Raw genomic sequence first — 17,060 nt, forward strand, 5'->3', positions numbered from 1 at the left:
CATTAAAGGAACTAGTTCTCTTCAGCGTACTTCATACTCCCTGAACTTATTGGTGATTTTTTTTATGTTTACACTATGCCATAAACAGAAGCGTCTACGTACATACGATAAATGGACTTATTGGTATCGTAACCCAGAGTCTAATAGTCGGCAGCAGTTCCAATTAAGTGATAAGTGGCTTGCCATGGCAAAGGTATCGAAATTTTTGGCATAGTCTTTTCGGAACTTGCCGCAAATGACATCGTTGAGATTGTTGCTGGTGCTGGTGTTGCTGCAGTTCGCTGGCCTGTTGGCCTGGCAGGACTACAAGGACTATAAGGTGTTTGAGCTGAAGCCACAAGATGCCAATCAGCTGGAGCTACTGCGTCGGCTGGCGCGGGAGCAGCCCCACTGGGACATTCTGGGCACACGGCGCAGTTACAATGAGAGCGGATTGCGTGTCCTGGTGGCGCCCAACCAAGTGAACAGTTTGCTGAAACAGCTGAAGACACATCACATAGAACATCAGCTGCTCTGGAATGATATGTCCTTGCTGCTGCGGCAACAGCGTGCTGAGAATGAGCTCAGCAAGTCGCGTTCCGCGTTGCCCTTCATCGATGTCTTGGGTGGTTTTTATACGCATGCAGAGATCAATGAGTATCTGAAGAGCTTGCCCCAGCGATATCCGCAGCGTGCGCTGCTCAAACAGTTTGGGAGGAGCTACGAGGGACGTGCTCTGAAGCTGCTGACCATCAACAATGGGGATGGAAGACCGAATAAGCCGGTGATCCTTATCGATGCCACAATGCATGCACGCGAATGGATTGCGCCCTCATTCGCCTTGTACATCATTCAGCAGCTGTTGGACCATAATGTGGAGCATGCCGATCTGCTCCAGGACTATGATTGGGTTATTATGCCAGTTGTTAATGCGGATGGCTATGAATTTACTCACACAGACTCGCGCTACTGGCGCAAGACGCGCAAACCCACCTGGGATCCGGAGAACATTGGCACCGATCTGAATCGGAATTTTGGCTACGAGTGGGGACACGACGAAGGTTCCTCAGCGGATCCCGCTGAGGAAATTTATCGCGGCGAGCACGCGTTTGATCAGCCCGAGTCGCAGGTGGTACGCGACGTGCTGCTGCACTACAGCGATCGCTTGGACTTTTACCTCTCACTCCACTCGTATGGAAACTATCTCTTGCTGCCATGGGGTCACACAAGGTAAGCCCAAGAATTATGCCTCTAAATTACCTGAAAATATATACTTGAATAATTCCAATATGTGAGAATCGAGCAAGGATTCTCGTGATTCAGTTGGACTGAGGAATTATGATATATATGTTCTATGCTAAATATATGTCTATGTTAAATAATAGTCAAGACATATTTTGAAAGTTTTTAGTCCAAGTAAACCCTATTAAACAGCTCTTTAACCTTGCCATTCGCAGTGCCTTCCCCTCAAATTACTTTGATATGATGGAAGTGGCGGATGCGGGCGCCATGGCGATCGTACAGGCTACCAATGGCATTTATAGCTACGGCAGTGGATATCATTTGATGTACCCTACGTCTGGTGATTCCACAGATTATGCTGTGGGCGTTGCCAATGCAACGGTGGCGATAACCATGGAGCTACCAGCTGGCGGATTCCTTGGCTTCGATCCGTGGGTCTCGCACATCGAAGGCATTGTCACCGAAAGTTGGGTGGGTGTGCGTGCCATGGCCCTGGAGGTGATAAGACGTTACCAGACTCGGTCGTAAATAAAGATAGTCTTGTGTCCAACGACGTTGATTTCGGTTTATACAAAAGATACGCTTCTAATTTATAGATCGATTACGAGTTAAGATTAGATATGATTGGGCTATTTAAGTGCTGGATTTCAGGCACGCGTAACTATAGTGTGATCGCGTGTAAACATGTCGCGTTTGGGCTTGCTGACACTGCTGTTGGGATTGGCTCTGGTGGCCGCCAATCAAGACTATGAAGGGTGAGTTTATCAGGATCTTATGCCGGCTGAGTAGTCCTGACAAATGTTGCTTGCAGTTATCGCATCTATGAGCTGACTCCTACCTCAGCTGCACAGGGAGAGCTGCTGCACAGGCTGAGCCTCCAGGGTTATGACTTCCTTAGTTTACCTCGTTTGTTGGGTAAATCTTCTCGTGTCATTGTCAGTCCTGATCAGCTGGACAACTTTGAAGCTTTGCTGTCGGTAGAGCAGTTGAGCCATCGCCTACTAAATGACAACCTGGGCGCCACGATTGCAGCGGAGTTTGCCCAGCGGCAGCTGCAGCGACGCCTCTCACCCATTTCGGGCAAGGGTCGCCTCAGCACGGAGCGCTACTATTCCCATGAGGAGATCACCAACTACATTGATGACCTGGCCGCTCGTTATCCGTCGCGTGTGCTCGTCAAGACTGTCGGCTGGTCATTTGAAAAGCGCGAACTGAAGACCATTACCATCACCAATGGGGATGGTCGTGCCAACAAGAAGGTCATCTTCATGGACGGCGGTTTCCATGCTCGCGAATGGATCTCTCCGGCAGCTGTGCTGTATGTCATTGACCAGTTGGTGGAACGGTTCGAAGAGAATGCTGATCTGCTGCAGGACTATGACTGGGTCATTTTGCCAGTGGTTAACGCGGACGGCTATGAGCACACCCAGACAGGCACTTATGCTCGCATATTTCGCAAGACTCGTCAGCCCTATAAGTATCTGGGCCAGACCTGTTATGGCGCCGATCCTAATCGCAATTTTGACTTCCATTGGAATGAGGAGGGCGCCTCATCGAATCCCTGCGTGGATACCTTTGCTGGTCCCAACGCTTTCTCCGAGCCAGAGACAGTTGTGGTGCGCGATCTGATGCATTCACTGGCGGATCGCGGCATTATGTACCTAACCATCCATTCGTATGGCAATTACTTGCTCTACCCATGGGGTTGGACCAGGTTTGTGGCTGAATATCCTTCTCTTTTCATATGCTCTTGATTAATATGATGATTAATATTGCAGCGATTTGCCGGAAACTTGGCAGGATCTCGATGAAGTGGCCCGTGCTGGTGGAGATGCTATAGAGAAAGCAACCGGTACGGTCTACGAGGTGGGTAGCTCCACAAATGTGCTGTATATAGCCGCTGGGGCCAGCGATGACTATGCCTTCTACGCCGGCTTCAATATATCGATCACCATGGAGTTGAGTGGAGGTGGCTTGACGGGCTTTGATCCACCGGCCAGCAAGATCGATGAGTTTGTAACCGAAACCTGGATAGGTATTCGTGCCATGGCCGAAAAGGTTATCGAAAAGTATTAAATAAAGCAGAGCCCTCAAGTCGAATGTTTGACTTAAGTTTACATAACTCGTGCGGGTAATTTCTTCTAAAAATGCGGAGATTCGAAATCGGAAAATGTAATCCACAGATGCAAAGGAAGATTTAAGGTTTAGCTTAACCAAAACTGCGTTTTCATTAAAAAAAAGTTATTTGTTGGTATAAGGATTCGCAATTGCACGCCGGGGTGGCTTTACTCTCTAATTATATTTTAAACAAGTATTTATATATTTATGAAGGCACATAAGTATTATGTATGTGTGTGTGTGTGTGTGTGGGCGTGTGTGTGTTAGTATATGTATGCATGTATGTATACATTTATATATGTATGTCTGCATGCAAGTTTGTTTTCTAATACCAAACGCAGACCAAATTTAAATAAAACGAACTTCTACCAAGTGCTCTACTCCTCGATTCTCAAGAATTCAAGTAGGCTTTGCAGTTTTTCACGCGTAGCTAGTAGTGCAGTGTTTTTTTTGTGGTTTTTTTTGTTGGTTTTTTTTTTGGTGTTTTTTTTTTTGGTTTTTTTTAGTGTATTTTTTTGTGTTTTTTTTTTTTAGTGTTTTTTTCTGTATTTTTTTTTTGTGTTTTTTTTGTTATTTATTTTGTTTTACTTATGTATGCATGTATGTATGCATGTATGCATGTATGTATGTATGTATTCATGTATGTATGCATGTATATATGTATGTATGTATATATGTATGTATGTATGTATGCATGCATGTATGTATGTATGTATATATATACATACATATATATGTATGTATGCATGTATGCATGTATGCATGCATGTATGCATGTATGTATGCATGCATGCATGCATGTATGTATTTATATATGTATATATGCATAAATACATGTATGCATGTATATGTGTATACAAATATAAATTTATGCAAGTCTGCATGTATCCATGTCTGCATGTATGCATGCATGCACGGATGCATATATACATGTGTCCACGGATACAAATATTATATCTGCATTTATCATCAATATATAAATTCGAACAACACTGCTTCTTCATGTGGACATATGGAAATATACATACTATTTAAATGGATGGGAAGGAATGGGTAAGTTCATAACCCATATATCATTTACATATATATTCATTATGATAAACAGTAGTATATCAAATCAGTTGTGGGCACGGGCTATTATACGTTGCATCTACTTTCGACATTATAAGCCTGGTCGTTTCTTTAAGGAAGAAAATATGTTAAGCCACGACACGAGCTCCATCATTACACCTGAATTTGCCAATAATATAAAAATTGGAACAAGAAGGCTTTCTCCTATCGAAATATGGACAAAAATACCTATTCGTATGGATGGGATTTGGGGTAAGAAAATAAAACACATATCTAACAAGCAGTATCGGATGCGGGGTGAGTACGCTATACATACAATATTTGTATATACATAAGAATTATATCTTTTAATATCTGCATATACTATTTACTTATATAAATTCTCAATATGGCCATTTATATCTGCATAAGAATATATGATAGGGCAAATTCGACCTGGGCATGAGCTATTCTATTGTACCATATAACATATACATCTACTATCTTTATTTATGTACATATTAAATATGATCATTTATATTTAAATAACAATAACAATAACAATATCAAGCATAAACAGACCTGGATACGGATACAAATATCTGCATTTATCATCAATATATAACTTCGATCAATACTGCTTCCTCCTATGAAAATATGGAAATATACTAACTATTTGAATGAATGGGATGTGGGACAAGTCATAAAACACATATCAAAAAAGGAGGAGTGGGGTAAGTACATAATACCCATATCATTTCTATAGAAAGTAGAATAAATTTTAAGACATAGCAATATATCGTACATAGGCACAAACTGTTATATCTTACTCCACATACCTTAAGTATATATATATATTATATATATCTGTGAAAAGGGTACTACTTACATGAATTTTGACCAAAAATTATGTGTCCAGCTTTTGATGCCATATTTTTCTAAGGGCCAAACCATGAACAAAAACTCAAACCTCGTGAAAATCGGATGAGTTTTGACGTAGTTATGGGGGTGGGAAGTTTTGACCTATGTCTATGTAGGATAATTCAGGGTACTATTTTTACATGAATTTTGACCAAAAATTATGTGTCCAGCTTTTGATGCCATATTTTTCTAAGGGCCAAACCATGAACAAAAACTCAAACCTCGTGAAAATCGGATGAGTTTTGACGGAGTTATGGGGGTGGGAAGTTTTGACCTATGTCTAAGTAGGATTATTCAGGGTACTATTTTTACATGAATTTTGACCAAAAATTATGTGTCCAGCTTTTGATGCCATATTTTTCTAAGGGCCAAGCCATGAACAAAAACTCAAACCTCGTGAAAATCGGATGAGTTTTGACGGAGTTATGGGGGTGGGAAGTTTTGACCTATGTCTATGTAGGATAATTCAGGGTACTATTTTTACATGAATTTTGACCAAAAATTATGTGTCCAGCTTTTGATGCCATATTTTTCTAAGGGCCAAACCATGAACAAAAAATCAAACCTCGTGGAAATCGGATGAGTTTTGACGGAGTTATGGGGGTGGGAAGTTTTGACCTATGTCTAAGTAGGATAATTCAGGGTACTATTTTTACATGAATTTTGACCAAAAATTATGTGTCCAGCTTTTGATGCCATATTTTTCTAAAGGCCAAACCATGAGCAAAAACTCAAACCTCATGAAAATCGGATGAGTTTTGACGGAGTTATGGGGGTGGGAAATTTTGACCTATGTCTATGTAGGATAATTCAGGGTGGTATTTTTACATGAATTTTGACCAAAAATTATGTGTCCAGCTTTTGATGCCATATTTTTCTAAGGGCCAAACCATGAACAAAAACTCAAACCTCGTGAAAATCGGATGAGTTTTGACGGAGTTATGGGGGTGGGAAGTTTTGACCTATGTCTATGTAGGATAATTCAGGGTATTATTTTTACATGAATTTTGACCAAAAATTATGTGTCCAGCTTTTGATGCCATATTTTTCTAAGGGCCAAACCATGAACAAAAACTCAAACCTCGTGGAAATCGGATGAGTTTTGACGGAGTTATGGGGGTGGGAAGTTTTGACCTATGTCTATGTAGGATAATTCAGGGTACTATTTTTACATGAATTTTGACCAAAAATTATGTGTCCAGCTTTTGATGCCATATTTTTCTAAGGGCCAAACCATGAACAAAAACTCAAACCTCGTGAAAATCGGATGAGTTTTGACAGAGTTATGGGGGTGGGAAGTTTTGACCTATGTCTATGTAGGATAATTCAGGGTATTATTTTTACATGAATTTTGACCAAAAATTATGTGTCCAGCTTTTGATGCCATATTTTTCTAAGGGCCAAACCATGAACAAAAACTCAAACCTCGTGAAAATCGGATGAGTTTTGACGGAGTTATGGGGGTGGGAAGTTTTGACCTATGTCTATGTAGGATAATTCAGGGTACTATTTTGACATGAATTTCGAACAAAAATTATGTGTCCAGCTTTTGATGCCATATTTTTCTAAGGGCCAAACCATGAACAAAAACTCAAACCTCGTGAAAATAGGATGAGTTTTAACGGAGTTATGGGGGTGGGAAGTTTTGACCTATGTCTATGTAGGATAATTCAGGTTACTATTTTTACATGTATTTTGACCAAAAATTATGTGTCCAGCTTTTGATGCCATATTTTTCTAAGGGCCAAACCATGAACAAAAACTCAAACCTCGTGGAAATCGGATGAGTTTTGACGGAGTTATGGGGGTGGGAAGTTTTGACCTATGTCTATGTAGGATAATTCAGGGTACTATTTTTACATGAATTTTGACCAAAAATTATGTGTCCAGCTTTTGATGCCATATTTTTCTAAGGGCCAAACCATGAACAAAAACTCAAACCTCGTGAAAATCGGATGAGTTTTGACAGAGTTATGGGGGTGGGAAGTTTTGACCTATGTCTATGTAGGATAATTCAGGGTATTATTTTTACATGAATTTTGACCAAAAATTATGTGTCCAGCTTTTGATGCCATATTTTTCTAAGGGCCAAACCATGAACAAAAACTCAAACCTCGTGAAAATCGGATGAGTTTTGACGGAGTTATGGGGGTGGGAAGTTTTGACCTATGTCTATGTAGGATAATTCAGGGTACTATTTTGACATGAATTTCGAACAAAAATTATGTGTCCAGCTTTTGATGCCATATTTTTCTAAGGGCCAAACCATGAACAAAAACTCAAACCTCGTGAAAATAGGATGAGTTTTAACGGAGTTATGGGGGTGGGAAGTTTTGACCTATGTCTATGTAGGATAATTCAGGTTACTATTTTTACATGTATTTTGACCAAAAATTATGTGTCCAGCTTTTGATGCCATATTTTTCTAAGGGCCAAACCATGCACAAAAAATCAAACCTCGTGAAAATCGGATGAGTTTTGACGGAGTTATGGGGGTGGGAAGTTTTGACCTATGTCTATGTAGGATAATTCAGGGTACTATTTTTACATGAATTTTGACCAAAAATTATGTGTCCAGCTTTTGATGCCATATTTTTCTAAGGGCCAAACCATGAACAAAAAATCAAACCTCGTGAAAATCGGATGAGTTTTGACGGAGTTATGGGGGTGGGAAGTTTTGACCTATGTCTATGTAGGATAATTCAGGGTATTATTTTTACATGAATTTTGACCAAAAATTATGTGTCCAGCTTTTGATGCCATATTTTTCTAAGGGCCAAACCATGAACAAAAACTCAAACCTCGTGAAAATCGGATGAGTTTTGACGGAGTTATGGGGGTGGGAAGTTTTGACCTATGTCTATGTAGGATAATTCAGGGTACTATTTTGACATGAATTTCGAACAAAAATTATGTGTCCAGCTTTTGATGCCATATTTTTCTAAGGGCCAAACCATGAACAAAAACTCAAACCTCGTGAAAATAGGATGAGTTTTAACGGAGTTATGGGGGTGGGAAGTTTTGACCTATGTCTATGTAGGATAATTCAGGTTACTATTTTTACATGTATTTTGACCAAAAATTATGTGTCCAGCTTTTGATGCCATATTTTTCTAAGGGCCAAACCATGCACAAAAAATCAAACCTCGTGAAAATCGGATGAGTTTTGACGGAGTTATGGGGGTGGGAAGTTTTGACCTATGTCTAAGTAGGATTATTCAGGGTACTATTTTTACATGAATTTTGACCAAAAATTATGTGTCCAGCTTTTGATGCCATATTTTTCTAAGGGCCAAACCATGAACAAAAACTCAAACCTCGTGAAAATCGGATGAGTTTTGACGGAGTTATGGGGGTGGGAAGTTTTGACCTATGTCTATGTAGGATAATTCAGGGTACTATTTTTACATGAATTTTGACCAAAAATTATGTGTCCAGCTTTTGATGCCATATTTTTCTAAGGGCCAAACCATGAACAAAAAATCAAACCTCGTGAAAATAGGATGAGTTTTAACGGAGTTATGGGGGTGGGAAGTTTTGACCTATGTCTATGTAGGATAATTCAGGTTACTATTTTTACATGTATTTTGACCAAAAATTATGTGTCCAGCTTTTGATGCCATATTTTTCTAAGGGCCAAACCATGCACAAAAAATCAAACCTCGTGAAAATCGGATGAGTTTTGACGGAGTTATGGGGGTGGGAAGTTTTGACCTATGTCTAAGTAGGATAATTCAGGGTACTATTTTTACATGAATTTTGACCAAAAATTATGTGTCCAGCTTTTGATGCCATATTTTTCTAAAGGCCAAACCATGAGCAAAAACTCAAACCTCGTGAAAATCGGATGAGTTTTGACGGAGTTATGGGGGTGGGAAATTTTGACCTATGTCTATGTAGGATAATTCAGGGTGGTATTTTTACATGAATTTTGACCAAAAATTATGTGTCCAGCTTTTGATGCCATATTTTTCTAAGGGCCAAACCATGAACAAAAACTCAAACCTCGTGAAAATCGGATGAGTTTTGACGGAGTTATGGGGGTGGGAAGTTTTGACCTATGTCTATGTAGGATAATTCAGGGTATTATTTTTACATGAATTTTGACCAAAAATTATGTGTCCAGCTTTTGATGCCATATTTTTCTAAGGGCCAAACCATGAACAAAAACTCAAACCTCGTGGAAATCGGATGAGTTTTGACGGAGTTATGGGGGTGGGAAGTTTTGACCTATGTCTATGTAGGATAATTCAGGGTACTATTTTTACATGAATTTTGACCAAAAATTATGTGTCCAGCTTTTGATGCCATATTTTTCTAAGGGACAAACCATGAACAAAAACTCAAACCTCGTGAAAATCGGATGAGTTTTGACGGAGTTATGGGGGTGGGAAGTTTTGACCTATGTCTATGTAGGATAATTCAGGGTATTATTTTTACATGAATTTTGACCAAAAATTATGTGTCCAGCTTTTGATGCCATATTTTTCTAAGGGCCAAACCATGAACAAAAACTCAAACCTCGTGAAAATCGGATGAGTTTTGACGGAGTTATGGGGGTGGGAAATTTTGACCTATGTCTATGTAGGATAATTCAGGGTACTATTTTGACATGAATTTCGAACAAAAATTATGTGTCCAGCTTTTGATGCCATATTTTTCTAAGGGCCAAACCATGAACAAAAACTCAAACCTCGTGAAAATAGGATGAGTTTTAACGGAGTTATGGGGGTGGGAAGTTTTGACCTATGTCTATGTAGGATAATTCAGGTTACTATTTTTACATGTATTTTGACCAAAAATTATGTGTCCAGCTTTTGATGCCATATTTTTCTAAGGGCCAAACCATGCACAAAAAATCAAACCTCGTGGAAATCGGATGAGTTTTGACGGAGTTATGGGGGTGGGAAGTTTTGACCTATGTCTATGTAGGATAATTCAGGGTACTATTTTTACATGAATTTTGACCAAAAATTATGTGTCCAGCTTTTGATGCCATATTTTTCTAAGGGCCAAACCATGAACAACAACTCAAACCTCGTAAAAATCGGATGAGTTTTGACGTAGTTATGGGGGTGGGAAGGTTTGACCTATGTCTATGTAGGATAATTCAGGGTACTATTTTTACATGAATTTTGACCAAAAATTATGTGTCCAGCTTTTGATGCCATATTTTTCTAAGGGCCAAACCATGAACAAAAACTCAAACCTCGTGAAAATCGGATGAGTTTTGACGGAGTTATGGGGGTGGGAAGTTTTGACCTATGTTTATGTAGGATAATTCAGGGTACTATTTTTACATGAATTTTGACCAAAAATTATGTGTCCAGCTTTTGATGCCATATTTTTCTAAGGGCCAAACCATGAACAAAAACTCAAACCTCGTGAAAATCGGATGAGTTTTGACGTAGTTATGGGGGTGGGAAGTTTTGACCTATGTCTATGTAGGATAATTCAGGGTACTATTTTTACATGAATTTTGACCAAAAATTATCTGTCCAGCTTTTGATGCCATATTTTTCTAAGGGCCAAACCATGAACAAAAACTCAAACCTCGTGAAAATAGGATGAGTTTTAACGGAGTTATGGGGGTGGGAAGTTTTGACCTATGTCTATGTAGGATAATTCAGGTTACTATTTTTACATGTATTTTGACCAAAAATTATGTGTCCAGCTTTTGATGCCATATTTTTCTAAGGGCCAAACCATGCACAAAAAATCAAACCTCGTGGAAATCGGATGAGTTTTGACGGAGTTATGGGGGTGGGAAGTTTTGACCTATGTCTATGTAGGATAATTCAGGGTACTATTTATACATGAATTTTGACCAAAAATTATGTGTCCAGCTTTTGATGCCATATTTTTCTAAGGGCCAAACCATGAACAAAAACTCAAACCTCGTGAAAATCGGATGAGTTTTGGCGGAGTTATGGGTGTGGGAAATTTCTACCTATGTCTATATAGGATATTTAAGGGTTCAATTCTTACATGAATTTTGATCAAAAATAATGTTGCAAGATTTAGATGCCAACTCGAACTTGAGGCCAAACCATTCACAAAAAGCCTAACCTTATGAAAATCGATTGAAATTTCGACCTATGTCTACATCTATACTATATAGACATAGGTCAACATTGACCACCCCCATAACTCGGTCAAATCTCATCAGATTTGCACAAGGTTTGAGTCAAGAAAAACTGTTTTATATCAATATATATACATTCGAATATATATTTTACTAATATGAATGGCTTTTCAATAAAGTTGTTATCATTTATAGCAGTGTATTTTGCGAGCCTTAGTATAGTAGAAATTCTAGATAAAATATAACAAAAATAGCGCTCTCCTAGGGCTTAGACTAGTTGCAAAATGACCTATCAACGCATAACGCCGATTTTTATGATTTTACAACCAATTTCTTGATTACTTTGGGTGGGTTTTTAAACTTTTACGCAATTCTTAACTGATAAGGTACTCTGATTAGAATTCGTGAGCTTGATCATTTTGATACCCAGCCAGTTTTGTTCGTGTCGGCAACGTGTAAAGATGAAAATATTGTGTTTCGCTGTGTTTTGGCTCGGCCTAGCGCTCAGCCACGTTGAGGGTGGCGTCTATGATGGGTGAGTGGTTGGAGCTGGAAAGATGTTTCGAGTGCTTAACTAACCGAACAACAGATTTAAGATCTATGAGCTGGCAACAAAGAGTCGCAGCGCTGCCGTCAATTTACTCTTGTCTGAGCTGGTTAAGAATGAGTCATACTATGATCTGTACTCGGACAATGGTGCAGCTGCCCACATCATGGTGCATCCTGAGGCGCAGCCGGAGTTTATTGAATTGCTTACCGGCCACACGCTGAGCTATAAGATTGTTAATCATGATGTGGGCCTTACGCTGCGCCGCCAATTCGAAACGAATCGCATGCTGCGCAATTGGTATCCCTACCAGGGACGCCTGGGCACCGAGCGTTACTATACCCAGGGAGAGATTAATCAATATATTGAGCAGCTCGCCCAGGAACATCCGAGTCGGGTGTTTATCAAGACGGTGGGCAAAAGCTTTGAGGGCCGCTGGCTGAAGACCATACGGATAACCAATGGGGATGGGCGGGCCAATAAGAATGTTATACTCATGGATGGTGGCTTCCATGCACGTGAATGGATCTCACCGGCTGCCGTCGTCTATGCCATTGGTGAGCTGGTGAACAACTATGAGGCGCATGCCCAGCTGTTGCTGGACTACGACTGGGTCATTCTGCCCGTGGTCAATGCCGATGGCTATGAGTACACACAGCTGTCGGAGGATACGCGTTTTTGGCGCAAAACACGCCAGCCGAGCAGCGTCGAGTGCATCGGCACTGATCCCAATCGGAATTTTGGTTTTCATTGGAATGAAACTGGCGCTTCTTCGGATCCCTGCGCTGAGACCTATGCGGGACCAAGGGCGTTCTCCGAGCCGGAGGCAATTGTGGTGCGTGATCTCATACACAGTCTGGCGGATCGTGGCAAACTGTATCTGACAGTGCACTCCTATGGAAACTATATCCTGTACCCTTGGGGCTATATCGAGTGGGTGGCCACAATTCCTTCGACTCTTGCCTTTACTAAAATGTTGAATATTCCAGTGAACTGCCAGAAACTTGGGAGGATCTGGATGAGGTTGGACGCGCTGGTGGTGATGCCATAGAGAAGGCAACCGGCACCGTTTACCAGGTGGGCTGCTCCACCACCTTGTTGTATGCAGCCGCCGGCGCTAGCGATGATTATGCATTTAATGCGGGCTTTCCTATATCATTTACCATGGAGCTGCCAGCTGGTGGAGCCAATTTTTTTGATCCACCTGCGTCAGATATTGATAGGCTTGTTAAGGAAACCTGGGTGGGCATCGAAGCCATGGCCCGTAAGGTGATTGAAAAGTATCCACTCAACTAAAGCCCCATCTTTAAATGTATAATAAATTGGAAAACCCTCCTAGGGTAACCTAACGAGTATTTAAGTCTATAAATTCTTTTCCACAAGCAATATACTAAGTTGTTGAACAGCTTCATTCAAAAATATATCTTTAGAAATTTTTATCTAAATGACTTTGCGGTTAGAGCTGTTAAAGGGAAAGTCCCTGGTTCAAACCCGTAATAACTTTGGAAATAAATGGTATATAGGGCAACCGATTTCTAGTTTTAGAGAACTAAGAAAACAGATTAATTTTCTCTTTTTATTATGAATGTTATTTCAATAACAGGAATTCAAGACGTTGGTAAAGCTAGCTAGATATAAGATACAGGGCAACTACTAGTCGGTCACTCCCGACTAGCTTAACTAGAAAAATCAGGTAGCTAAAAAAAAACTCAAATCAAACGAGTAAACAAAATAAATTGTGCGATTACAATTATATAGAAAAGTCGATTTTTCAAGGTGCTCAGAGCAATACTTAACAAGTGCGAAATGCTACTGTGGGAGTGGAGTCTATGAGCCCAGTTAATTGGCGACGATAACTTGAAGTGTTGGCATGCAACACAGCAGGTCTTTGAGCCAAATTGGCCAAGTGTGTCATTGTTGGGGCTGCGCTCTGAATGCTGCCACGCTCCATGGGTGGGCACTTATCGTGGGCAACGGAAATGGAACGCCAGACACAGAGGCACACACACACATTTAATTTCGTGTATAAAATATCGTTGTTTTATTTTTGCAACATTCAGCTTTAGTATTTTTCAATGACCTTTTGTGCCATGGCACGAATGCCAGTCCAGGTTTCGGTGACATATGGCAGAATTTGGGCAGTGGTGGGATCGAAGCCAGTGCCGCCAGCGGGCAGTTCCATGGTAACGGAGACGGGGAATCCGGCCACGCCGAATGCGTAATCATCGCTGCCACCGGCGGCGGCATAGAGCACATTCGTGGAGCTACCCACTGTGTATTCGGTGCCGGTGGATTTCTTGATGGCAGCGGCACCCGCTTGGGCCACCTCATCGTGGGCACGCCAGTCACTAGGCAAATCGCTGAAATCAAGCAATGGAGCAGTTAGCTTGGTTTACTCAAACAGCTTGGCTTACTCACGATGTCCAGCCCCATGGATAGAGCAGGTAGTTGCCATACGAGTGCAGCGTCAGGTAGAACTTGCCGCGGCCCAAAAGGCCGAGCAGCAGGTCGCGCACGATTTTCGTTTCGGGCTCAGAGAAGGCTGTCGTGCCCTTGAAGGTATCGGCGCAGGAGTAGCTGGAGGCGCCCACCTCGCCCCAGTGGAAGTCAAAGTTGCGATTGGCATCGGTGCCATAGCAGGAGCTGCCCGCGGGCTTGCGCGTCTTGCGCCACATGCGCGAGTTGGTGTGCGTGTACTCATAGCCATCGGGATTGACCACGGGCAGAATGACCCAATCGTAGTTCTTCAACAGATCGGCATTGGACACAAAGTTCTCCACCAGCTGATAGATGACATAGAGTGCGCCCGCTGGTGCAATCCACTCGCGCGCATGAATGCCCGCGTCCAGGAAGATCACATTCTTGCCGCTCTTACCATCGCCATTGGAGATGGTGATGGTCTTCAAGTCGCGATCCTCGTAGGATTTGCCAGCAGTCTGCACTGTAACACGGCTGGGATAGGCCTTGGCCAGCTCATCCAAATAGGCATTGATCTCCGCATGACGATGGAACGCCGTGAAGCTGATGCTGCGCACAGCATTACGCTGGGCCACGAGACGCTGGCTCTGGTTCTCCAACTGCTCCTTTTGCAACGTGTTGCCCAAGTTCTCCTCCACCACCGTATACTCCAATGCGAAACCGTTCAGCAGCAGCTCAAAGCCCGCCTGATCCTTGGGCTGCACCATGACCCGTGTGGCAGCATCCAAGGCGCGTGGCATATTGAAGAAGTCATACTCCGTATTTTTGGCAATATGCAGCAGCAGCTCCTTCTTGAAGCTGTTGTCCGCCTTGATGTCGTAAATCTTGTAGCTGCAAATTGGAAATTAACTGGACATAAGCTGACGCACAATGGACAATCCACGAAGACCAGCTCCACTCACCCATCGTAGTCATGGGCGGACAGAGCGATGACGCCGCAGAGCAGCAGCAGCAGGCAAGTTTTTAGAAACATTTTTGATTTTGTATTTGGCTCTGTTCCGTTCCGGCTCAAAGCGCCTAATAAATTGCTGAGCCTCAGCTGTGTTCTTTATATAGTAGCCGGTGTGCGCAGCACTTGACGTATGCGCAATGCCAGCGATTGATAAAAAAGTGTGATCAGAAAAATCTTATCAGTCTTATCAGTGTGAGCGTTCGGCTTGTGTGTGTCAAGCGCTTGACTAAGTTCATTGGAAAATCTCTCAAAATTTACAATACACACGATAGATGACAGTTGACTGTTTACAAAATTTTAAATGAAATCTACAAAATGTTCATTGATAACTAATAAGTAAACCGCAGGGCGATCTTGCGTAACTCAGCACTGCACGGCCAAGAGATACCCTCTACGCGCTCGATATACAGCAGGGAAGGGTTCAGATGTAATGGAAATATTATTTATATAGTTCAAAGCATTTGAGCTATATTCTTTAGAGCCTAATATACCCTGGTTGTTTAGCTTTAAAGGGTATATGGCTAGACGTTTGTTGTCTATGGAAGAAGATAAGAACTTTCCATTGACTGCCTTGGGAAATGCCCAATTTTAGCTATATTTGTATTTTCTCTCTAGATAAAAATGCATACAATTTATCTGTGCAAGTATCTATGTTAATTATCTAGCTATCCTTTATTTGGCATTAAAATTTTAATATACAAGGAGTTCGATTTGAGTGGCAGGATGCAAGTCACGCGTCTTGTTTGCGACTTTGTCTATTTTTATTGCCCGCTTTCAATTTATGTCGTAAATTTGTCACTCGCCTTGCGTAATAAACAATTGATTTATATATTGTCTTTGGCTGCGGTCATTTTTGGTTTTGATCGCTTGCAGAATGAAGCTTTATCAGTTTATCGCTTTGACTTGCTGTGCACTGCACCAAGCAAAAACTCTGCCAGTCAAAACAATGAAAACTAGTCTATGTTAAAGGAACAACACGATATGCAGGTCTTAGGCAGACTATCGCAACTTTTATACCCTTTAAAATGCATCCTTAAATTGAATTTAGTCGGACATATAAGGGAGAACTTCTTAAGACTGTCCCACTAAGCAAAAACGTTTACGAAAGAGCGGGATAAAGAAGAATTGATAGATCAAAAGGCTCTCAAAAGATTAGGAAGCTATAAATATAAGAATAAATATTCAAACATTAAGCAGAACTACAAAAGATTGCCTCCCAAAAGACTGACAACGTTTACGGATGAGCGTGTTAAAGAAGAATTGAAAAAAAAAAACTCTATAAACAGACCGAGCTTAAAACTTGATGCATGCAGTAGGTAGTGTCATATAAACCGACAAAGCAAGTTCATACATCCTTTCAAAGGGTAAAATAATAAAAAAGAATTTCCGCTTTTCTGCTGCGCACACAAAATATATTTGAAAATTTATTGCATTTCATGCGTTTTTCCACATTTGTCTGCATTTGTAGGCAGTTTTGGCCAACAACTTTTGCCGGCTGCTGCAAAAGCAACAACAACAACGAGACCAATAACAGGACAAACAGGAGAAACAGGAACAACAACGAGAATAGAGAAAAAGTTGCTTACTTAAAACTGACAATGAGCGCATGGAAATGACAAAAAACACTGCGGAAACTGTTGGCTCGTAATTTTGAATGGCCCATTGGACGCGACAGTCAATTCCCTTCA

General features: G+C 41.2%; 4 protein-coding genes across 4 annotated transcripts; 3 read left to right on the forward strand and 1 right to left on the reverse strand.

Annotated features, from left to right (window-relative positions):
* Window positions 1-235: 235 nt before the first annotated feature.
* On the forward strand, window positions 236-1,749 carry LOC115771207 (carboxypeptidase B). Its single transcript, XM_030716807.1, has 2 exons — window positions 236-1,209; window positions 1,437-1,749. Exons 1-2 carry the CDS (start codon window positions 236-238, stop codon window positions 1,747-1,749), a joined length of 1,287 nt encoding a protein of 428 aa, XP_030572667.1.
* Window positions 1,750-1,905: 156 nt separating this feature from the next.
* Window positions 1,906-3,338, forward strand: LOC115771081 (carboxypeptidase B-like). Its single transcript, XM_030716632.1, has 3 exons — window positions 1,906-1,976; window positions 2,033-2,935; window positions 3,000-3,338. Exons 1-3 carry the CDS (start codon window positions 1,906-1,908, stop codon window positions 3,295-3,297), a joined length of 1,272 nt encoding a protein of 423 aa, XP_030572492.1. The 3' UTR covers window positions 3,298-3,338.
* An 8,516-nt stretch (window positions 3,339-11,854) lies between these two features.
* Window positions 11,855-13,312, forward strand: LOC115771102 (carboxypeptidase B). The gene is made up of 3 exons (XM_030716662.1): window positions 11,855-11,930; window positions 11,985-12,875; window positions 12,932-13,312. The coding sequence occupies exons 1-3, from the start codon at window positions 11,857-11,859 to the stop codon at window positions 13,236-13,238; spliced, it is 1,272 nt and encodes a 423-aa protein (XP_030572522.1). The 5' UTR covers window positions 11,855-11,856; the 3' UTR covers window positions 13,239-13,312.
* A 639-nt stretch (window positions 13,313-13,951) lies between these two features.
* Window positions 13,952-15,568, reverse strand: LOC115771159 (carboxypeptidase B). The gene is made up of 3 exons (XM_030716731.1): window positions 15,323-15,568; window positions 14,361-15,251; window positions 13,952-14,302 (listed from the first exon to the last, which is right to left on the reverse strand). The coding sequence occupies exons 1-3, from the start codon at window positions 15,391-15,393 to the stop codon at window positions 14,005-14,007; spliced, it is 1,260 nt and encodes a 419-aa protein (XP_030572591.1). The 5' UTR covers window positions 15,394-15,568; the 3' UTR covers window positions 13,952-14,004.
* Window positions 15,569-17,060: the final 1,492 nt, after the last annotated feature.

Source organism: Drosophila novamexicana, unplaced genomic scaffold, assembly GCF_003285875.2.
Source record: "Drosophila novamexicana strain 15010-1031.04,08,12 unplaced genomic scaffold, DnovRS2.1 tig00000024-arrow-pilon, whole genome shotgun sequence".
NCBI lineage: Eukaryota > Metazoa > Arthropoda > Insecta > Diptera > Drosophilidae > Drosophila > Drosophila novamexicana.